The 24671-nt window shown below is 41.4% G+C and overlaps 1 protein-coding gene across 6 annotated transcripts in view; it reads left to right on the plus strand.

The window, feature by feature from the left end:
• The window catches only part of fras1 (Fraser extracellular matrix complex subunit 1), a 352607-nt gene that overhangs the window by 292308 nt on the left and 35628 nt on the right, over positions 1–24671 (plus strand). For all 6 annotated transcript variants that reach the window (XM_085180995.1, XM_085180996.1, XM_085180998.1 and 3 more), the window contains 8 exons: positions 2434–2697; positions 3260–3448; positions 7528–7647; positions 8763–8942; positions 15994–16118; positions 17064–17204; positions 19398–19625; positions 23249–23362. In XM_085180995.1, coding sequence (XP_085037121.1) covers positions 2434–2697; positions 3260–3448; positions 7528–7647; positions 8763–8942; positions 15994–16118; positions 17064–17204; positions 19398–19625; positions 23249–23362 — 1361 coding nt within the window. The remainder of the gene's footprint in view (positions 1–2433; positions 2698–3259; positions 3449–7527; positions 7648–8762; positions 8943–15993; positions 16119–17063; positions 17205–19397; positions 19626–23248; positions 23363–24671) is intronic.

Below are 24671 nucleotides of genomic sequence, written 5' to 3' on the forward strand. Positions count from 1 at the left end.
TATAAATCATTCAAGCACTAAAAAGGCAGCCAACCCAAGGTATGAATCAGGTTTATGTCTACACATAACAGAGAATTTAGCAAAGAAACAATTTTAAATTGTATCCTTAGAAATCGAAGGTTTTGGTTCAAATCATCTTTGGGACGTACGGAGGAGGCGAGAGGTACAACAGTGACTGTCTAGATCTGTCCAGCTCTTTAATGGTTCAGAGCTGCATTTCAGCCAGTGATGTTGGGGATTTTATCAAAATTGGTGGGATTATGAACCCAGAAAAGTGCAGTTAGAACAGTCCCTTTGATCTCAGAATCAGAATACTTTATTAATCCCTGAGGAAATTATGCAATTTTACTGTTACTTAGATAAACAAACAGATGCTTTTGAGATACTTTTAGTTATTCTTCCTCTTAAAGTCCATTTGCTTATTCACCAGTTCATATGGCATCATATATGTTTTTCAAATATGAAAGCAACAGAAACGCTTCAAAAACAGAATTATATGTTAACACAGCAGCAACCCAGCAGATAAACGCTGGAAAAATATGCAGTGATGTGCAGTCAGTATATTAAAATATCTCACATGCTTTAGATCTGCACACACACAAAACCTAACACGGAGCTCAGGAGAGAGTTATGTTAAGAGGTACCTGGCATGTTGATAGTAAATTGTTCTGGACGTGATAGAGATGAACAGACACACACATAAACACATTACTCTTATTTCCGACACCCAGTTTAAAACAAGACAAACACAGCGGCCGCCCGCTGCAGCGCTGCATGCTGACTGCAGCCATTCCTCACACGACACAGCGACACAAACTCAAATCAACTGACCTCCAAACACTTTGTTTTTCTGACGCCCTCTCACCGTCCCAAATTGAGTTTTCTCTCCGCCTGCCACAGTCTGGTAGACCAAAAGAAATTGCTTCACAAAAAACACATTTTTTAAAGACAAGTATACGGCACTTATTCACAGCAAAAATGTCTTCGAACCCAATTTTAGCAAAGTTTACAAAGTCGTGAAAGACGGCGGAATATAAACCCTGTTTCACAGGATCTCATTTGTTCTTTACATGTTACGGCTTTTATTTTAACACCATAATGACCCAGCTGGCTGAGAAAACTTTTAAAGGCATTCTCTCTAACTGACTGTTTTGTATTTAAGGATCTAAGAAGCTTTTTTAATGCAAAGGCAATCTCCGACTGACACTAATGAATTCCTGGTCTTGATCACGCAAATTAGTCGTATGGATTATTCCCCCAAAGATGTCCGTTTGATACTAACTCGATGCTGTCTTCAACTATCACCCCTCCCATACTCCTCACCCACCCCAACAGACACCTGGTCTGGGACATCTCCCCCCCTCCCCCACTCAGTTAAAGCACCATAAAGCAGCTGGTGAAACCAAGCGTGCCTCTGCCATAAAACCACCAGCGTGACCGGTTGATGGGACAGAGCGGGAGATGAGTGATTTCAGACGTGTCGATGACTCCCAGTCAGCTCGTCTTTTTAACTGGCCACCTCTCCACTGTCCACACACACACACACACACCCCTACAACAATCTATTTATCTTAGAGGAAGTATGAGAGACCCCTTCAAGCCTAATAAAGACGCCAGGTTGCAGCAACACTCCAGCAAATGTGCACGCACTTGTAGACCTCGTGCTGTCGAAGCAGTCTAAGGCCAAGAGAAATTTCTAAATGTACATAATGTTCAGGGAATTAGTGCCAAACAGTCTCAAACTCTATGAATTAATCTTTATGCGAATAACATGGGGATACCCCAACGATGGATTTACACTGACAGAATAAAAGATTCATTTAAAAAAAGGCAAAATATAGAAAATCCAGTGAAAATAAATACTGCAGGGCAATAGATAATAAATTGACTGCAAGCTCTGGAAATATTTGGAGAGGAAAATATTTTCATAGGTTTGATATGCAATATTTTACACAGCATTCCAACATTTTTTGGAAATTGGGGTTGTATTTTATTGAATTAATGATTTTTGGCTTTTTAAATCCTCTATAGGATTGGTGGAAGTGTTTGATTTGTTCATCTTCTACTTTTAAACAGTGCGGAAACGTTTCACTGCAGACGTTTAAAAAAAAGAAGAAGAAGAGGGAATGTGTGGGAGGCAATAAATGAGGGTGTACGTCTGTGTGTCCCCTCTTCACGCTGCAGGATTTGGACTTAAATCCTATTTAAACCTGGGCTTTGATTTAAGAAGCAGGGTAATTTAGAGGAATCTAAAATGTCTCATTAGGTTCTACAAAGAGCTTTCTTGTCTTTCATGTGCTGCATGAAAAACTCAAACATCCTCCATTTGACTTAGATAATCAGAGCAATTAAAAAGATGTACTTATTCAGTTACCACTCCCCCACTTACACACACTTCACAATCTGAGCTTGGTTTATTTTTTATTCCCCTAGGCAAGCTCCGCAGGCGGCAGTTCTACTCCCAGCCACTGGAGAACGGTCGCGTCCTAACGCAGGGCTCCACCTTCACCTATCAGGATGTGGTGGATCAGCTGCTGGTTTACACGCCTGAAACTGTCAGCGGGGGAGCAGACGAGATGGCCTTCACCCTCACCGATGGCATTTACACCCACACGGGCCGCCTGGAGTTCACGATGGACGTCACGAGGAGCGAGGGACCTCGAATGACGGTCAACAGAGGACTGCAGCTTCCAGCAGGTGAGAGTCACGAAATGCAGTAATAAACAATATGTCTGTGTTTGATGAGATGTTGACTCATCTCAGGTTAAACCAGACGCCCGGGGACACCAGTCAGAATACTTTTACAATCATAAATAAACTCAGTAGTTTTTCTTTTCATGCTTATAGCTTCTTGTTTTTCTCTTCTTCCTCCTAAATCAGTTTGTTCATAGTTCCCCTGCTTAGTGAGAAACTACGTTAAAATAGTGTTGTTTTTATTAAAAAACCTCAGTTGATTAGTAATTATTCATATGAATGTATTATGATACACTGTAGTGCCCCATTTTTAATATTTTCCACTTTTTTCTTCCTATTTTATTTGTTATGTCCAGCTTTTCGTGTGTGGGGAAAGTATTTGGGTTTTTTTATGGGTTGTTAAAAGACAAATTAAGGCTTTGTTAAGGTTTGTGTTTCAAGAGTATTTCTCAGTCTCTTCAAGTGAGTTTAAGCAGCTCTTGTATTTTCAGTTGAAAAGAAAAAAGAATCCAATGAAATAAATGTAAAGTAAAATTTGATCACTGAGATTTCTGTACTTTTTCAGGGTCATCATCTAAGATCACAGAGCAGAATCTGAAAGGTACTGACATCGACTCAGACCACCTGAAGCTCCGGTACATCTTGACCAAAGACCCCCCAGTCGGCAAGCTGCAGCTCAACAGGAGCAGCCGAGCGGAGACAGTTTCTGTGAGAGGTCCCATTCAGAGCTTCACTCAGGAGGACGTCAACAAAGGTGCCAGCTTTAGTTTTCATTGTTGTAACTTTGCACAGATGTCCCACAGTTTCCGGGCTTTGCTTTGTCATAGACTGTATATAAAAGATGCATGTCACCTCTAGGTTTGGAACGACTGCTTTAATCCTGCGTTTTTCCCAGTGACCAGCAGGAACCAGCAGATAAACGTGGAAGTTAGCAACATATACGGATATCGTATCAGCAAAAGAAACACGTCAGGCTACAGATGAAGTAAAACTCCTGCATTTGCTGCGATGATGTTGCCTGTTACAACAATTTCTGTAATTTAGAAATTTGTTAGAAAATTACTTAAAATATTTTATGTTGTAGAACATAAAGTAAAAGTATCAAAGCCACTGTTATAGCCCATATTTTAAGCATCTAACCAAATGTTCATCTCCTTTGTGACAAAGGTGGTCTTGACCTGTAGTTTAAAGATTGAATGAATACAACATTATAAATTATGGACCCTTTAATAGATCATAAAACGGGATATGCTATCACACTTTCAGCTCAGGCGTCCGGGTCATGGTAGACTAAAGCCCTTGAGTCGAATGCAGCTGGACTGATAAATGTTGGTATGGTGTGCAGTGCAGTGAAGAGTGCTTGGATTTAATACACAGGAGAGAGCAAACAACCACTCCGCATGTACAGAGCAAATACAGGAGAGCCTGAAGTTTCAGCTCTTCAGTACAAGCCCCAGATGTGCATGGAAAGGACAAGACAAGAGACTATTTTGAGGATATGGAGGTTCGCATTTAGGACAGAGAAAGGAAGTGGTTTGAGAGAGCATTAAACGAAGCTATCTATGTCCACTGTGAATGACCATCACTGAACAAAGGTCACGTGTAATCAGTAACTAATTACTGATTACTTGCCCCAAAAAGTAATCCCGTTACTTTACTGATTGCTTATTTTCAAAAGCAATTAATTACTTAGTTACTTTTTAAAAACACGATTTACAACCTGAATAGGTGATAAAGCGATAGATCTTTCAGCCCAATTCTACTTTTTCTACATAATCATCATACAAAATGTAATCAAATGGAAAAGTCTCTTTTTAAAACTTGTTTTATTTTAATCTTTTAACTTTATGCATCAAGCAAAAATGTAATTATATGCAACATTCTCTGACTGGAAGAAATTAGTTTAATATTTAAACCTATTTTCTGCACATTCCAGCACATAAAATAAAATAGGTTTTTGTCTTTATCCTCAGTCTTTCAAATAGATGCAAGTAAAACACAGCAGAAAATAAATAAAGTCAAAGACTAGCGGTCCTGTTGCTCTATTTTCACCTGTAAAGCAGGAGTGGGGTAGGCGGAGGGTTACCCTGGTGCAGGTGTGCAGCGGTCAGTGGAAGAATCCGCGAGTTTCTCTGTGAGTTTCCCATTACGTCGTAGCTACTCGGTGCTTGCTCGTTAGTTTAGGGGTTTTTTTCGCTGTAAAAAGAAGTTTTCTTCCCACGCACAACGGACGCTAATGTTTTTGTCACTTTTTACGGAATCAAACTCAAAATAAGGTCAGTACTTCCACGCTTTAAACGCTGCACGCTCATACTCTCTCCTGCACATTCGATATATGATCCACTGTTGATCTGCACACAGCTGTTGTCACGAACGTCGCACTCGCTTATGTCACTGTCATGTAACACTCTCGCAAAAAAAATCACGGTTTTAGTAACGCAGCGTTCCTACGGGAAAGTAACAGTAATCTAATTACCTTTTTTGCAATAGTAATCCCTTACTTTACTTGTTACTTGAAAAAAAGTAATCCGCGTTACTTGTAACACGTTACTGCCCATCTCTGCGTGTAATACAGTCTTGAGATCCCGTTCAGAGCAATTTAACCTCGACTGATACAGTGGGGCAAAAAAGTATTTAGTCAGCCACCGATTGTGCAAGTTCCCCCACTTAAAATGATGACAGAGGTCAGTAATTTGCACCAGAGGTACACTTCAACTGTGAGAGACAGAATGTGAAAAAAAAATCCATGAATTCACATGGTAGGATTTGTAAAGAATTTATTCGTAAATCAGGGTGGAAAATAAGTATTTGGTCACCTCAAACAAGGAAAATCCCTGGCTCTCACAGACCTGTAACGTCTTCTGTAAGAAGCTTTTCTGTCCCCCACTCGTTACCTGTATGAATGGCACCTGTTTGACCTCATCATCTGTATAAAAGACACCTGTCCACAGCCTCAACCAGTCAGACTCCAAACTCCGCCATGGCCAAGACCAAAGAGCTTTCGAAGGACACCAGGAAAAGAATTGTAGACCTGCACCAGACTGGGAAGAGTGAATCTACAATAGGCAAGCAGCTTGGTGTGAAAAAATCAACTGTGGGAGCAATCATCAGAAAATGGAAGACATACAAGACCACTGATGATCTCCCTCGATCTGGGGCTCCACGCAAGATCTCATCCCGTGGGGTCAAAATGATCATGAGAACGGTGAGCAAAGATCCCAGAACCACACGGGGGGACCTGGTGAATGACCTGCAGAGAGCTGGGACCAAAGTAACAAAGGTCACCATCAGTAACACACTACAACGGCAGGGAATCAAATCCCGCAGTGCCAGACGTGTTCCGCTGCTGAAGCCAGTGCATGTCCAGGCCCGTCTGAAGTTTGCCAGAGAGCACATGGATGATACAGCAGAGGATTGGGAGAATGTCATGTGGTCAGATGAAACCAAAGTAGAACTTTTTGGTATAAACTCAACTCGTCGTGTTTGGAGGAAGAAGAATACTGAGTTGCATCCCAAGAACACCATACCTACTGTGAAGCATGGGGGTGGAAACATCATGCTATGGGGCTGTTTTTCTGCCAAGGGGACAGGACGACTGATCCGTGTTAAGGACAGAATGAATGGGGCCAAGTATCGTGAGATTTTGAGCCAAAACCTCCTTCCATCAGTGAGAACTTTGAAGATGAAACGAGGCTGGGTCTTCCAACATGACAATGATCCAAAACACACCGCCCGGGCAACAAAGGAGTGGCTCCGTAAGAAGCATTTGAAAGTCCTGGAGTGGCCTAGCCAGTCTCCAGACCTCAACCCCATAGAAAATCTGTGGCGGGAGTTGAAAGTCCGTGTTGCTCGGCGACAGCCCCAAAACATCACTGCTCTTGAGAAGATCTGCATGGAGGAATGGGCCAAAATACCAGCTACTGTGTGTGCAAACCTGGTAAAGACCTATAGTAAACGTTTGACCTCTGTTATTGCCAACAAAGGTTATGTTACAAAGTATTGAGTTGTATTTTTGTTATTGACCAAATACTTATTTTCCACCCTGATTTACGAATAAATTCTTTACAAATCCTACCATGTGAATTCATGGATTTTTTTTTTTCACATTCTGTCTCTCACAGTTGAAGTGTACCTCTGGTGCAAATTACTGACCTCTGTCATCATTTTAAGTGGGGGAACTTGCACAATCGGTGGCTGACTAAATACTTTTTTGCCCCACTGTACCTCAACACATGCGTCCTTAAGTCACAAACATGTCCTGACGTGGCGTCTCGGGACCACCTTAGAGGTTAAATGCCGCATCAGCTGCTATAACAGATCATTTTAACTTGGTGATGTCACAGTGGCTACAGCTAACTGTGTATGCACTTTATTATCTTAGTTCTTAGTTTTGTTGTTGGAGGTAAGAGAATGGCAGAGGGGTGGGTTGAGAAGCAAGAGGTATTTATTGATTAACTCTTAACTTGCACAGCTTGATGGCAGAGTAAAAATTGCTCCAGTTTTATTGCTGCTTTCACCCAGACATGGGCAAGAATACAAAATGCAGAAAAGGTCACAGGTGGTTTGCAGTGTACATTTATCAAAATGTAATTTTAAACCACATTTCTGCTAAATTCAGTTCACTCATTGTTTGAATTACATTCAAAAACTTAGTGATAAGACAAAATAAAAGCGTAGAAGACGCATTTAAAAACTTGTCAGTGCTTTCTAGTTTCGCTCACAGTAATTTAGCTCTAAGGTCGTGTGATTCATTGGAGTTTAATTATTCCCAGCAGTTACACTTTTGCATGAAGTCAGAAGCTTTGACACCGAGTGCGTGTCTCTGTCTCGCAGGCCTGCTGCAGTACAGCCACGAGAAGGGGGAGAAAGGAGGAAGCCTGTCGTTCAAGTTCAACCTGCTCGATCCGGAGGGCAACAAACTGATCGACCAGTCCTTCTTCATCAGTGTGCTCGGTAGGGTTTCCTCCACCCTCTGCAAAGCAGGGACTGAAGTGTTCTTTCATTTGGTGGAGAAGAGAAGGCAATTACTGCAGATTTATCCCTCCGTCTCAGGCGTGGTTACTGATGTGATGCTGCATCCTGCATACGTCCTGAATACGAATTGTGTGCAGTCATGTTATTTATAACCCACTTTTACAGCTTGTTAGCTTCCGCATGTTAAATGAGCTCGTTTTGGGTTTTTAATCGACATTGTCAGAAATTTGTAAATTTCATTCGCTGCAGCGATTTTCTTCTTATCATCGCTGTAATGCAATTATTTTTGACAATTTTTAGTCATATATGAATGACACTATTCTTTATTAGATTGTGAGAAAAGAAAAAAAAAGATGCATTTTTATTTTAAACTACGCAGACTTATTTTGCAGTTGTGGGTAGTCAACTGCCAAAGACCCATTCTGAGCCATGATAAACCTTGAAAACTCAGCTGTGCACATTTTTATTGTCACCGTTTCCATCTGAAAAGCTTCCTCTCGCTTCCTTCTGGGGATAAAACCAACTATTGCACTGGTTCAGCAGTTTGAATCCAGTGTCCACATGAGAAGCTACTGGATATTGAAGGATTGCCTTTCCCTCATGGTTGAGCAGCATCCCGACCCTCTCATATCTTTTGCAGCTCTCTTTTTAGCCTATTATTTTCTCACCTTTTTCACTTTTCTGTTTATTGCACCCTCTCAGATGTGACTACAGGGAAGCTCTCCGTCCATATCTCTTCCTGCCGTACTCCCCTCTGATGACTTCTTTGCCCTTCTCTCACTCTTTTCTATCCTTTTTTTAAACTTTCAAACCTATATCACTTTTTCACACCTCCTGATATGAAACTGTCGTTCTCGGTCTATATAAATCTCAGCTTATTTCACCTCCTCTGCTATAGTCCATCCTTTCTCCCTTTTACCAGGATAAGAAACTGATTCGTAATACTTTGATTTCCTTTTGGATGAATTGTTTTCCCAAACGCTGCCAAAAGCCAGGTTTTACTGATAAATCTTAGCTTGACGGGGGACTTGAAATTTTTTTCTTCTCTCTGCTCCTTTTCTTTTTATACTGACCTTATTTATTTTATCTTGCAGAGGACCATCTCCCTCCATCTGTAGTGGTAAACAAAGGCCTGGTGCTTGATGAAAACTCAGTGAAGAAGCTGACCACGCTGCAGCTGTCAGCCAGCGACCAGGACAGCGAGCCGGGCGAGCTCATCTACCGTGTCACCAAACAGACGGGCCTGGGGCACCTCGAGCATGCTGCCAGTCCAGGTAGACCAGGCCTATATGTCAGTGTTTTTAGAAGCTAATTCCACACTGTACAGAAAGTCAGGTGTGCATGCTGTTTGTGAGGCAAAGCGCAGGGAAAGGCGTGATTACATATGCACAAGGGGCTGACACAGAGGGCGCAAAAGCAAAGGTGACAGCCAAACACTAAACCAAACAAAACTTTTTCAACTGCTTGGTGAGTAGGTGGCATCCTGCATGCAAACTGCAGGTGACTATGGCAATCTGATTGCTACCAAAGCAATTACACTTATGTTTTTGGTGCAGCAGACCCTGATTTCACCTGGCAACCAACACCAACTAATGGCTTTTTCCCCAAAGTTGCCAGGGGTGTGCAGCGCTGTGGTGCATTGATCACCTCTCCGGTTTGAGCATGTCCAAAGACTAAAGTGCCTGTTGGTGTGATGGTAGTAGAAGTATTTAAAAAAAAAAGTGACGACAGGGTGTGGCAGCACGAGAGCTGAGCCGAGGAAGCCTTCATGCATCAAATACCAAGAGAGTCAGGAGAACACCGGGGAGGATGACAATAAAAGTAAAGCAGGGAGTTGAGAACTTAATCACAAAAACCCGACTTCACTACAATAACAAAAGAAAATGGAACCAAAAACTTTCCAAAACCAAATCTCATCACAAACTCTGTAGATGGAGACGCGTTCCCGTCTGTATATGATAACTGACTCCACACACAGACGGAGCTGTAATGAAGCTTGCTCCAGTTCCTCCATCCATTATTTCTGTTCTATTCCAGCTGCCCTCTACAAAACAGACACACTCACGCACTCTGTCTTTCTGTTTCTTGTGACACAAACAAACTTCAAATGACTGCAGCCATAAGTAAAAATCTCATCTTGTGATGCAATAAAGAGAAAACAAAAAAGGAATAACTGATGTGAATCTAGATTCGGAGGAAACTGAGATGCTGATGCATCCTCCGATCACAGAGAGGTGATTATTAGCTTGCGTGCTGTTGAGGATTTCAGCCCCGGCTGAACGGATTCCCCACTCGAGTGCTTGCAGCATGTTAACGAGCTGGATGTTAACACTGCTCCCCGATCTTCAAGCATCAGATCACCTCTGAGCCACAGAGCAGCACCGGATAATTACTGCTAGCCGTTCAGCCAGTCTGTCACACCATGCTAACACGCACAGCTAGCCCTTGTCAGCATACGAGGAATGTCAAGGTAACAGCACAAAGAGATGAATGCTCCCCTTCAGCTCCCGCTTTCAAAGCCAATGTTTTCAAGGGGCTTATTAAATGACCGAGGTTATGACACACCTCTCCAGCTGAGTGTTTGCCAAAAGGCACCTGTCTCGCAAAATGCTGAAGACAGTAACCTGCCTCACCTCCTCAAATGATTTTTGCAGCTTTGTTTTAGACACTAGTTTGAGGCGTAGCTCAAGCTTCCTAATAAATGACAGAAGTAGATACAGCTTTTGTTGTTTGATCCTAAAGTTTAAAATTCTGATAAAGTGTGCAGCCCTTTTTCTGCCACATTAAAGAAGGAAAGACTTCAGTCAGATCCATCGGCCAGGTTAACTTTAGTCAGGTAATGGTGTCATCCTTTTGCCTCATGTTGCTCATTAGAGTACAAATATTCACCTCCCACAGCCGATGGGTGAACTGCTTCCTTAATAACTTAGAAACTAGAAACTATATTAAACGACACAACATGTCATTGATATCAAGTTACTTTTAAAAAAGTAATTAGTTACTAATTACTAGAGGTGGGAATCACCATACAACTCACGATACCATATTATGACAATACTTAACGCACGATACGATATTATTGCAATTTTTTAAAATATTTTGCGATATTCAGATTCTGTACATAAAGGTAAACTTTATCAATATTCATTTTATCTAATAACAAAGTCTCACACTCAGTCTTTCTCTCATTTCAGTTTTATTGTTGACAAACTGAACGGTTTGTATTACAGTCTAGTCCAACTTAACTGAATCAACCATCTGGTACAATTATAGCTATTCTGAACTATGCAGTTTATGAAAACTATGCAGCCCCTTCAGCAACTGAAGAATTTGAAAGTAAATTAAAACAAAATATAATTTTACATTAAATAAAAACGTTTTAAACTTATTTAAAATAAGTAAACTGTCATGTTTATTGCTGCCAAAAAAAAGTTAAACACATTTGGACAGTGAAGGAATGTCAGGATTCTTGCTCAGAAAAAGGATCAACATCAACAAAAACCTTTTTTGTAACAAAATATCGATTACTGCTGTCCCTGTATCGATACATTATTAGCAAACAAAATATCACGATACTACACAGTATCCATTTTTTCCCCCACCCCTACTAATTACTGATCACTTCTCCAAGAAAGTAATCCTGTTGCTTTACCGATTTCTTATTTTCAAAAGTAATTGCTTTATTACTTTGTTACTTTGTTTCTTTTTTAAAAACATGATACACAACCTGAATACGTAATAAAGCAATAGACCTTTCAGCCCAATTCTATTTTTTCTGCGTCATCGGTCATGGGTTTTTTCAATGTTTTTGTCACTTTTTACAGAATCAAACTCAAAGTAATGTGAGTACTTCCAAGCTTTAAACGCTGCATGGTCGGACTCTTTCCCGCACTCCATATTATCCGTTGCTGATCTACACACGTCTGTCGCTGCTGCGGACGGTCCACGCTCATGAGACACTCTCACAAACAAAATCACAACGGTTTAGTAACTCAGTAATGTAGCCTGCTTACAGGAAAGTAACAGTAATCTAATTACCTTTTTTGCAATAGTAATCCCTTACTTTACTCGTTACTTAAAAAAGTAATGAGATTATGCGTTATTGCCCGTCTCTGGTCCACATACAGAAAGTATCATAGAAGGATTTAAGGTATCATGCTACATTTGACCTCTGACCTCTTGTTCATGGTTAATAAATTAAGAGTCAAAGTGACAAATTTAAGACTTTGTTACTTACTACCATTGTTTGGAATAGATAGGAATATAGGGAATGATATATTTTTATTTAAAGACAGCGTTGTCAAGAGAAAGAGAATGGCCTGCCTAGTTAATAGGAAATATACTTTACTATATAATATTCATGTACTTTATCATTAAACATTTAAACAATGAAATGAATTGTACACATGTAGTATATCTGCATATCTGTATAAATAAAAAAGAATTATGTCAAGTACAGTAAAGTGGGTTTCAGCAGGACAAAATAAAAGCCCTTGTTTTTATTTCAATACAAATTTCTTAAAGAAGGACAAAGAAAAGGAAATAAATGAATACAAAACATCACACTATTGCCCTTGAATTATTTCTAAAAACCGGACATCTGTGCAGACCACAACTAGACAGATAAGCCGATCGGATTCAGACTTAAACTAACATCAGACAGTCTCTAGAACCATTAAACATCCAATATACTCAACTTCCCAGAAAGATTTGACTTCACGTGTGAAAATAGGAATGATTCTTGCTGTGTTTTGTACCACGGTATCAGCTGAGATATTAACCTGCATAGCATTCAGCCCATGTTTAAACAAAATGTGGCAGTTTCTGCTATTTCCTGTCAGGACAAATGGAAAATGTAATTTGCTTAAATATGATGGAGCTAAAAAAAAGCTTGGTTTTCATCACTGACTGAGAATATTGGATCTGTCTCCCAGCCTGCCTGTCCTGATTATAATGATGTATAAACCTTCAGCTGACGTAGATGCCAAAAGCCAAGAAGACCACAGAATTATGCTCATTTTGCTGTCAATAGATGACATGAAGAGAGCTGATGCTGAGATGTCTTTATTTCCTCGATGCGTTGTTGGCATGTTGAATGAGTTATTGCCTTCCCGTGTAATGTTTACAAGTTTTCATTTTTTTTACTTTGTGAAATTCCTCCCCTCTGTGGTGAGAAATAACTAAATTATTCAACAAGTTAATACCTTCGCAGCAAGGTCACCTGCGGCACGAGAAATCCATTTTCATGTTATGTAATGCACCTCCGTACAATGACAGTCTGTAATGAAGTGCCTGATTTAAAATGTAACATCACCTATCGGTGAAACGAGCTTAGATTATAGGACTCACATGTTTTAATTTCCAGTCTTTGAAACCTGTCTCTACCCATCGAGTGTTAATTCCTTCTGGGATACAAGTTATGTATATTATGCACACACACAAACACACATGCAGCTATTACCCATTTCTTGTTTTTATACTAAAGATGAATTATTGTTGAATAAAGACATTTTTCAAACACATGTAAAATGTGGCCAATTGTGTTTATCGTTCCCCCCCTATCTCCCCCCAGATGATGGAAATGGAAAAGGAGGTGGTGGGGGGGTGAAAAGAAGAGGGTAAAGGGAGTGTAGAAGGGGCAAAAATAGAGGGATAAGAGAGGGTAAAAAGAAGGAAAAAGAGAGAGGAGAGAAACCCCCAACAATCCCCTCTCAGCAAGCACCAGGCGACAGTGGATCAGAAAAACTAAAATGAAAGAAAGCTAAAGGAGAAACCTATGGCAGAACCAGGCTCAGGAGGGGGCAGTCAACTGCCGGGACTGGTCGGGGGGTGAGGGTGGAAAAAGGATGAAGAAGGGAGGGGAGAGGAGTGGTGAAAATTAAGATGGAATTGAGGTGGAAGAAAACGAGGTTACATCAGGTGATGAGCAGCAGTGTCTCTCCTCCAGAACTAGTGGAAGCGTTTTTCCTTCTTTTTCAGATACTCTTCCACGAGCAGTGTTTTCTCAAAGATGAGGGTTTTCAGCTCATCAACTGTTCCTGCGTTTTCTTTCTCAAGTTTGTTGCATCGTTTCACCATGTCTTCTAATTCTTCTTGTTTTCCTTCAAGCTTGTCTTTCAGTTCTTTAACTGTTGCCTCCTCTATTCGCTTTGCTTTGTGCATATCTGTATTTCTCTGTTCTGCTTTCTTGTGCATGTCTTCTAAATGCTGGTTTCTCTTCTGGATTTCTTGAAGTCTACACTGCAGGTCTTCGTGTGTTTTCTGTTGTTGTTGTTTTTGCGCCTGGATTTCAGTGTTTTTGTACTTCAAGTTGTTAGAAAGTTTCTCAAGTTCTGTGTTCTCAGCATTTCATTGATGCGATGCTGCATCTCTGAACACTTTTTTCTTTTCTCCTTCCAGTACAGTTGTTTTGTACTTCGTTATACAATTCTTGGAGTGTTTTTCTTCTGGAGAATAAGTTTTTCTTCTTCCTGTTGTATTTTCTGTTGGTCTTTTTCTTGAAGCAACTCTTTATTTCTGTGCACTGTTTTATCGAGCTTTATTTGGAGCAATCTGTGTTTTTCCTCCATCTCTTCAAGCTTGGAGTCCATTTGTTTCTGTTTCATTTCCATTTGCTTCTTGTCTTAAAGCAACTGTTGATTTCTGTGCAGAGTTTTCTTATGCTTTACCTGCAGCGCTTTGTATTTTTCCTCCATGCCTTGGAGTTTGCTCTGCATGTCTCTCTGCTCTATGGGCTGTTGTTTCTTGTCTCGGTGGATTTCTTTAATTTTTTTCCAGAGCTGCTTCAAGCTTTTCTTGGAGCTCCTGATTCTTTTTGTCTTGGAGAGCCCACTCTTTCTCCTCAATAATACCTTCTTGTTCTTGAAGCTGGTAGGATCATTTTTCTAATTCAGCGCCTGATTTGTATCCACTACCAGTTAACTGGAAGCTGATACAAATCAGGATTTAAAACCATTTTCTTGTTTGTTTGTTTTTCTGTTTGACTCCTTGTTTTATTTAATATCGCAATTTAAATGGTAAATGGTAAATGGCCTGTATTTATATAGCGCCTTACTAGTCCCTAAGGACCCCAAAGCGCTTTACATATCCAGTCATCCACCCATTCACACACACATTCACACACTGGTGATGGTAAGCTACATTGTAGCCACAGCCACCCTGGGGCGCACTGACAGAGGCGAGGCTGCCGGACACTGGCGCCACCGGGCCCTCTGACCACCACCAGTAGGCAACAGGTGAAGTGTCTTGCCCAAGGACACAACGACCGAGACTGTCCAAGCCGGGGCTCGAACCGGCAACCTTCCAATTACAAGGCGAACTCCCAACTCTTGAGCCACGATCGCCCCAATTTATGCGATAATATTATGGGTTTGTTTAAACTGTCTGATGTGAAAATGTTGGAAAATGAAATATCACAGCTGGAAATCAATGAAGATGGAAATTCAGAAGAAGTTCTGTCCTTTTCTTCATTAATGCACATCATAGATAACTATGTAATGTGTCTGTTGCACACTTTGTATGGCAGGAATAACCATAAATGCGTTGTCTTACGAATGGCTGCATCAGGTCTTTGCATCCACAATAAGTGAGGATAACAGAACTCCTGGGAAGCAAAAAAAAACTCTGTTCTTGTTTTTAAGACAGTCACCTTTAATTTCACGCTGAGTGATGCTGGATTGTTGCAGACAAACCTGATTATGTTTCCCACTGGGTTTTAATCTTCAAAGGCAACACAGAGTAAAGAGAAGCATTATTATTTCAGTTTGACTTCAGTCTCAGTTTAGTTTTTTCCCCGTGTAAATTTGATAAAGAGCCAAATTGAGGAAACAAACTCAGTGTGTGGTCAGAAAATGCCATGGTGGCTTACAAACACATGTCACAACAAAATATGAAGGATGAGACGACACAAGGAAACATAAGCAGAAGAATTCATCTCTGACGTTTCTCACTTTTTTGAACTGGGATTTGCCCGAGACCACCAGAACTGGTGGAATGGACAACAGAATAAACACAAAGAAAATCAAAGGTAGACAAAAATCAGTCAGGAGGGATCAGGAGAGAGCTACGGTCTGCCAAGCCAGTCCCTGTTTCAGAGTTTTGTAGTTTTGCACCTGCTGTTGCTTTAATATTAAACTAACGAGGTTGAAATAGACTCACAGTGGCTTCTGCTTCTTAATTGGACAGATTTAAGTATAAACAACTTTGTGTTATGCTGTGATCATCAAGCATAACCTATTTTTTTAGCAGTGTAAAACCAAAAGAGGAAATAACAAACATAATGGTTTTTGGGCTTAACGACTGCTTTTCTCTCTTTTGTCTCTTTAGGCACCAGGATCAGCACCTTCACACAGGCTGACCTGGCATCACGCAGCATCCAGTACGTCCACACCAGTGAAGAAGAGAAACACGCTGACCAGTTCTCCTTCACTGTGTCCGACGGGACAAATGAGGTGAATGGCAGAAGATTTTTACGATACCTGGTAGCTTGACACATTTTGAAATTCATTCATGAAGGAGGTCTTGATGCAGATATCTACTGACTACAACAGAAGCTCTGAAATGTTATTTGTTCTTCCTAAAGACAAATAGCTTTGTTCCCGGTTTGGCCAAGAAATAAGTCAGCAGTCATTGTGTGTCCAAAGAGGGACCTTTAAGCTCAAGTGCAGGGAACAACCTTAAATGGTGCAGAAAACAAGCTGTTGACAGGAATTAAGAAAGAAAACCAGAAAGAGAAATGTTTTCTGATCACTTAAAAGCTTAGCTTAATTAAAAAACCTTAACGATGTCATAAAATTGAAGGATATGAAAGAAATTTAAGAATCTAACAAACTCTAAAGCTTTTATAACAGCAAGAAAGTGGCAGCTTCCTGTCCCGGGTCACCTCATGCATAAATCTGCCTTGCTAATCCAAACTAATGAGGATCACAAGGACTCGAGTAAACATGTGAAAAAGGTCATTTGGCCTTCACGCCTGGCTGACTGCAATGTGTGGAAGCTTTGTGGCCACTGTGGTAGTTGATGAAGTTGTGTAGCCCTTTTGTACTTTTGCTAACTCTGAGAAGCCTGAGAACTGAGAACTACTGCATATTTATAATCAAGTGTTTTGCTTTAAGATTAGAGAGGGGGGTATTTTAATGATACCAAAGCAGAATATTGTTCTGTCCCTGCGAGGAGATGGGATTACTTGAGGGCATACCAATTCTGTATTAATGCAGTTTGTGGTATTTGGGTTATGCCATCTGGGGTTAAACTTTTTCATCATAATGAGACTTTTCTATTTGCTGAATTGTTGAGAAAGTTTTCAGTGGAAAGTAGGACGTTGATGACAGGATGTATTTTTGGTTACGCATGTGTGCAACAGTTTCATCATCTTATTATTTGCTCTTTGTCTTCAGGTTGCCCAGACTTTCTACATCACCATCAAGCCTGTGGACGACTCCCTGCCTCTTCTTCAGGTCCCTGGCATGAGGGTGCAGGAGGGTGTAAGAAAGACCATCACTGAGTTTGAGCTGAAAGCCACCGATGCGGACACAGAGGTAACACACTGGCTACATATGTTTCCTGCAAATCTTTCACAGCTTTAATTACAGTATATGCGCGACATCAACTGCCAAAGAAAGGTGATTTGGGTGACTGTAACAACTGGCGGGGCGTCACGTTGCTGTCGGTGCCCGGGAAAGTGTTTGGCCTCGCTCTTTTGAATCGGCTACGACACGCAGTGAACAAACGATTGCGAGAAGAGCAGGCTGGGTTTCGGCGTGGCCGGTCATGCGTCGAGCAAATCTTCACCCTCTGCATGATCATTGAACAAACACTGGAATACCAAAGGAAGATTTCTATTAATTTCATTGACTTCGAGAAGGCTTTTGACAGCGTCCACCGGCCGACTCTATGGGCTATCCTACGCCACTATGGAGTCCCTCAGCAGATGCCTTTCGTTGTCTCTACTCCAACTCCCGTTGCTGCGTCCGGACGGATAACGGCTGCACTGATTTCTTCAAGATCAATACAGGCGTCCGACAAGGATGCGTGCTATCCTCTTTCCTCTTCCTGTTGGAAATCGACTTCATCATGCGACGATCAGTTGACCAAGCTGGCATCGGTGTGCCCTGGCACGAAGCGCGTAATCTCACTGACTTGGACTTCGCAGATGACATCGCCCTGCTGGGCTCGACTCAGGAAGACCTCCAAAAGTTGACCGCGGCCCTGCAGAGGGAGGCGACGAAAGTTGGATTAAGAATCAGCGCCAAAAAAAACCAAGGTACTCCGAGTTGGCTATGCACGTGCCCGCATTCCTGTCATGATCGACCAACAACGTGCTGAAGAGGTGGAGAATTTTACATATCTTGGCAGCATCATCTCGAATGACGGGGTGTCTGATCGCGATGTCGACGCCAGAGTAGGGAAGGCAGTTGGTGTCCAGCGACGTCTCCAACCTATTTGGAACTCGACCTCCCTGAATGTTAGGGTCAAGATCAGACTAGTGAACTCTATCGTCTTCCCTACTGCACTTTACGCTAGTGAAACCTGGCGCTCAACAAGTGGAATTATTCAACACCTGAACGTGCTTCAACAACGTGGCCTGCGGCGAATCCTGAGAATTTCCTACCGGGACCGAATAACAAATGAGGAGGTCCTACGAAGAGCAGGCACCCGCCCATTAGCCGATGTTGTTGCAGAAAGGCGCTTCCGCTTTGTGGGCCATATTTTACGCCTACCCCCTCATCGCCCAGCTAAGATTGCCGTGACATGGCATCCACGCACTGGCAAGCGAAAGCAAGGCCGACCAAAGACCACATGGCGTCGAACATTCATAGACGATCTGAGAACTGTTGACATTGCCTGGGACGAATCTGAAGCAGTCGCTGCTGACCGACATCGATGGAGATCACTAGCTGCCTGATGCGCCGCCCAGCATAGGAGGAACTAAGTGCTAAAGTATGCGTGACATCATGATAAGAATCAGGTGTCACCTTCTGTAGAGGGGAACTATGACAGAGACGCTTTGAGCACTTCAGAAGGTCTTAAAGGAAAACAAAACAAAAAATTTTCAAATGTGTAACTGAGGTCAAAATAAAGCATTCGAGGACTGATTAGTGCAGCATGCACCTCATACTTCTGCTTTAATTAAGGCTAAACGAAGGCAAATGTTGCTCTCCATCCTCTGCTGCATATATTGTAGAGTTAATAATATGTATAAAATTTATATGAAGTAATTTCAATGAGCTCTTTTGCCTTTTTCCTTCTTTAAGCATCTGATCCGCTTTATGAGCTGCACAATATAAACAGATAATATCTTTGAAGCTTGGTATGATTCGCGAACTAATTGGCATCATGTTTGGAATGATATCAAAGCAGTGCAGTTACCAGTTTAGAAAATCTGAATATTTATTTTGAGATCATTACCTAAGCTGGCTAAACTAAGCAGCCGGTTTAAGGGATAATCCAACACTGTTAATCCCATAAATCTGTAATTCTCAGTAAAAACTTGAAGATTTATTTTCTACTGCTTCACTGTAGAATTTTAGAGAATAACACCCAAAAGTGATGTTAAAGTCCACCACTAGAATTTGAGTTCTCACTATTTTGCATGCTTGGCTGTTTGTTGGTTGTGCAGAACAAACACTGCTCCTTATGTAGCTTCATCCTAGGGAGACATTGCAGGTGATATCACTGAGCCGTCCTTCCTTTCCCTGCATTTTCCCTCCTATAACACAACCTTCCTCCAGGCGGAGTCCGTCGTCTTCAGCGTCGTCCAGGCTCCTCGACATGGCACCATCGAGCGCACCATCAACGGCCAACACTACCGACAGACCAGCAGCTTCACCATGGACGACATCTACCAGAACCGCATCAGCTACAACCACGACGGCTCCAACTCACTCAAAGACCGCTTCACCTTCACCATGACCGACAGCACCAACCTGCTCTTCATGGTGGAGGACGACGGAAAAGAGGTGTGTGAGTGTATGAGTGTGTGTATAACAGGCACCTTCTGGAGTTTTATTACAGTGGGATGATTGAAATGGCAGAGTGAGGGCAAGAGTGTGCGTGCTCTGACCTTTTGTGAATTTGTGGGTGTATTCATGTGCTTCTGTCTTTGTGAGGACAGAAGCTGGGGGCTTTTGCAAAGGGCGGACACCTCCGGAAACAGAGAGTGAAAATATTTTTGCAAAGGACATGTTTGGAAGGACAGGATATTTCTGTAGCATGGAAGGAGCAGCTTTATGTTTGCAGCTCATTTCATCTGAGTAATATTTAAGAGTCCTACAGAGCGGAGACACACAAAGTTTTGTGTTATTAAATGTGCGGTATTTAATTATCTGCTGCCCTGAAAACTCACATAGATTCAGTGAAGGGCCACACAATGGACAGTTTACCTAAAATTGCAACACACAGGAAATCTTTGGTCCGTACGGATGAGTCATAATCTGTCACTACCTGTGCCACCCGAATGGATTGCAGGTACAGCGTCATGCTACCAGCGGTGACACTGGCAAAAAGCAGATCTAAAAACCTGTTACTGTCATTTGCACTGAAGCAGGTGAAATAGATAAACAGTGGTTTATGTTTCCTAAATGGAAACAGTAACAATTCTGAAGTAAAACCTCAAATTCAGCCTCTAGTGGACATCAGAGGAACTACATTTTAGCACTTCTCTATTCTTTAGCTGAGGAGTTGCCACTTGGGCAAACAAAAGTGCAGCACACTCTGTTGTCTCTAAAAATGTATTAACCCGTCACCACTATCGAGGATTGTAAGATGGTCCGTGAGGAGGGGCTTATTCCACGCATGTTTGCCTTGGATGCACTTTGACATCCTTGAGAGTGTTTTGTTTTCACAGCTAGACCATAAACCATCACACAAAGGTCCCTACAACTACATAAGGACAAATGTGTGCGCAGTGATAATGTCAGCTTTATGGTTATGAGCGAGCCTCAGGGTGAATTGACTGTCAGTTTTCCCCCCTCAGCTCCACCACCTGTCATTACTAATAGCCCACATGATTAAACTGAATGACAGCATGTAGGTATTGACATCCCCGATCACAAACACACACTTCCCAGCCTTGGGTTTATTATCTTTCCATCACTTGGGGACATTTGGCTCGACAGCCACGCGTGCTCTGCGGCTCCGTAGATGCTTCGTGGCATTATCTCTGCTGTCGTTTCGGTTTCATTCCCACTGGAGCTGCTGTGTTATTAAATAATGTATGAGTTGCTATAAACTGTGTGGACAAGCTCAGCCTTCAAATGGCACGTGTCAAAGTTGGCCTTATTAGCCTCTCTTGTGGTGATTAGTTGCTCCCTCATGCACCTCAGACAGCAGGCGGTAACTGTGAATACTGGAGTAACTTATCTGATTCAGCCTGCCATCGCTGTTGGAAGCGGCTGAATCAATAAAGTAAAACCCAGCAGAACCTTTAAATGGTTCCTAAGAACATTTTGAGCTTTCAAAACTTTGGTCAATGAGAATGGCTTCAAGTGGAACCTACAGTGAAGTCTGTGCATGTCCCTAGCACAGCTTTTTGCAACCTGATATAAAGAAGAACAATTTAATCTAAAGTCTGAAGGCGTATTTTAATAGCTGGGTGTCTAAGTTTAGTGTTTTTGTGCTTCCTTTGAGCTTTAAACACTTATTTAATATGTTTAAGTTTGTGTTCCTGAGCTCCGGTTTCTGTTAGCGTCTCCCTGTCTGTGCTCCGTCTCGTTCATGTGCTTCTGTCTTCTGTGCTTCACTGTCTGCGATCATGCTCGAGCTCTTCTCCAGAGTCAATTATCTTCTGTTTGTTTCCTGCTTTTAAAGGTCAAGGATGCCTTTGAGTAGTCACTTTTTCTTAGAAAGGTTTTTAACTGAGTGAAGCGAAGTAAGTGCGTGGCAGCCATAATAAGAGCTATTGTCTAAATGCTGAGAAAAGATGATTCAGCTCACCTTCATTATCTCCTTTGGCAGGAGAAGATCCCATAACTGACAGTGATGCACCAGTCAACCATCATTTATCAATCAATACTCAAAACTGACAAAATGCGCCGATCATATAATTATGTTAATTATGTGTGTTTTTCCATTTCCATAATCTGTTGATATATTTAGGATTTTCAGCCTGTTAAACTCACAGCTGAACTCTGAACATCACACTGCTGTAATGAACTCTGCTTCATGTCGAGTTGTGTGAAGAATGCAGATTACCGTAAGCGCTCTAATCCCAGATTATGAGGGTATTATGGAAATTAATCAAAGTACATTTGAGGTTTGCTATAGTTCAGCTTGTATTGGTCATGTCTGTTGTATTGCCAGATATGAGTATTATCATTAATTAAGTTTTACTTTGGATCAGCTGGGATAAGCGATACATGCAGGGGATTTTGTTTTAGTTGAGTAGAAATCCTGAATGAGGAGGAGCTCAGAAGTTACGCTGGATCAGTCGCCAGCAGGAAAAGTTAGACACGCTGTACTTTTTTAAAAAAAAAATGTTTATTTGTAAGATTTTAAGCTCAAAGTTACATGACGTCACACCAGACAAAGGACATAAGATTCAAAAACAATAACATTTAAGCACAGAAAAAAAAAGAAAAAACAGAAACCAAACACAACAAAAAAAAACAAACAAACAGGAAAACAGGAAAGAAAAGGAAAAAAATAAAAACTAAATAAATAAATAAAAATACACCAGTTAGCCAGCACAAATCAAAAGTTCAAAAGAGACACCAGTGTCCAAAGAAGATGATCTTCTGTGTGAGTTTAAACAGGGCAACAGAGAGTTCACCAAGACCAGAAGATGTGGGAAACGTGTCCAGGAAGGAATCAGGGTCTGGCAGAGGTGCAGTTTCACACAAACACAAAGTGCAGTCAAACGGGTTAAAGTTTATGTTAAATTCCCATTAATATGATTGAGAAAAGGCCCCAGATTTCAACAAACTTAAAATGGGTGTCAGCCAAACGATAACGAACCTCTTCAATATACAAACAAGCAATCATCTCACGTAGCCAAACCCTGAACAATGGAGGAGATTTCCAGGCTCTAAGAATAAGACTTTTAGCTACAATCATGCCAAACATTAAGGCTTTCTGAAGAGGACGTCTGAGTGGCAATGAGGTCAGGGAGCAGCCGAGCACTGCAAGTACACCATCCGGCTCTAATTTTAAGTCATAAATCCGGTTATATATATTAAATGTCTCTGCTCAGAAACTCCTGAGTGTGGGACAAGACCAGAGAAGGTGACCAAGGGTTCCATCCATTGCTTTGCATCTGTCACACAAAGACAAAATAGACGGAAAAATGCTGCATAGCTTTGTTTTAGAAAAATGCAAACGATGAAGGACCTTGAACTGTATAAGTTGTAGTCTGGCATTAACAGAGCATTCTTTAATGTTCTTCAACCCATTGGCCCACAAAGCATCCGATATGTCTACTTCCAAGTCCTTAACCCAAGCATCCTTGATGTGGTTAATAGGTGGTATAAGTGTAAACGCTGTACTTTTAACACTGTAGTTTTTACTACTTGTTAAAATTCACTTAAACCATGTCTGCTGTCTTTAAAAATAGTTTTTAATTTCTTTTATTTTCTGGGTTTTCCAGATAGTGACAGCCGCTCCCCAGAAGTTCAAGATAGATATCCTGCCAGTTGATGATGGAACGCCGTTAATTTTCACCAACCTGGGACTGCAGTGGCTGGAGTACATGGATAACAAGGTACGATAACAATGCAGGAACACATTTTTATTTTTCCATCTGATCATGAGTAAAATGAATGTGGGGTTTGGTTAAAAGAGAACAGATCCATAAAAATCAAAAGCTTTATGTAATTCAAAGTTTGATGTCAAGGTCAAGCTCATCTTCAACTGTCTAATGCAATCTCTTAGAGAGAAGAAATGATTGAACAAAAATGCCACGAACCTGCTATTACGTTACCAGTAAGAGTGATGTTTACATCCTCAGCATCAGTTGCAGACTCGTCTGCTTTGTGGCTGGAGATGAAGTAAATGACCTCCCTCAGACAATAAACACACACAGTTTCACTTGCATTCTATTACATACGCACACCAGAGGAGAGATAACCTTATGCATGACAGGCAAAAACAAGGGTTGAGACTACATGTTCATATGATCCATAAAGTTTCAAAAATTAAGTTTAAGGATGTTAAAGATGTCTTTAATGTTTTGACACACTGAAGAGATCCAGTGCACGTGTCAGAGGTGAGAGTAGAGGAAGACATCGATCCCAGGGAGTAATGTGGGGGAAACCGCAGCCCAGAGGTGTGCAAGAACAAAAGGTCTTTAATTCATTAAACTTTTTACCCCCCAGCTGTAAAAAGCCGATACGGCACGCAGGCAGTTGGCATGGATGCCCAGATTTGTGAATACGATAACTTGAAGATGAACCAATTTTGGGTTTTCAAATTGATACCATAGATACCTCTACTAAGTACTATTCACGCAAAAGTTCGAATCTCAGTGACCTTGATCTCAAGGTCAAGGTCTGACGCAGAGTCTTGTAACTCGAGACTGCATCACAGCGTGTGGTGTTGAATAACGCTCTGTCAGAAATTTAGCTTGACTATCTGAGCGTGGCTGCTGCTGCTGCTACTAACCAGCAAATCGAAATGCAGCATGTAGCGATGCAGTGATTAAGGGGACACTGACCCCTCTGTAAAAAACTGGCACACACCCAAACAAATTTGGACAGCAGAAGCCGCTGATGTGTGCTGTAGCTTCTGACTGAAGTGAGGAGATGGACAGAGATAGCCAAAGATTTAGATTTCAGGTAGTGGGCATTTGCTATTGTACACACTACATGCATAAAACCTGGTGTCCTTCCCATATTTATTAAATTCAGGTCTCACAGTGGTGATAATAAATTCTGCAGAAATCCAAGTTAGTAGGTAGTTAGGAAACAAATCTAATTAAACTATTTGTGATGTTTAATAGCCGTAAAGTGAGAACAGCAGACACTGAAGAGAACTTTTTCTAATTTATTACCTTTAATTGGACACCAGCAGAG

This window comes from Neolamprologus multifasciatus, chromosome 12, assembly GCF_963576455.1.
Source record: "Neolamprologus multifasciatus chromosome 12, fNeoMul1.2, whole genome shotgun sequence".
Classification (NCBI taxonomy): Eukaryota; Metazoa; Chordata; class Actinopteri; order Cichliformes; family Cichlidae; genus Neolamprologus; species Neolamprologus multifasciatus.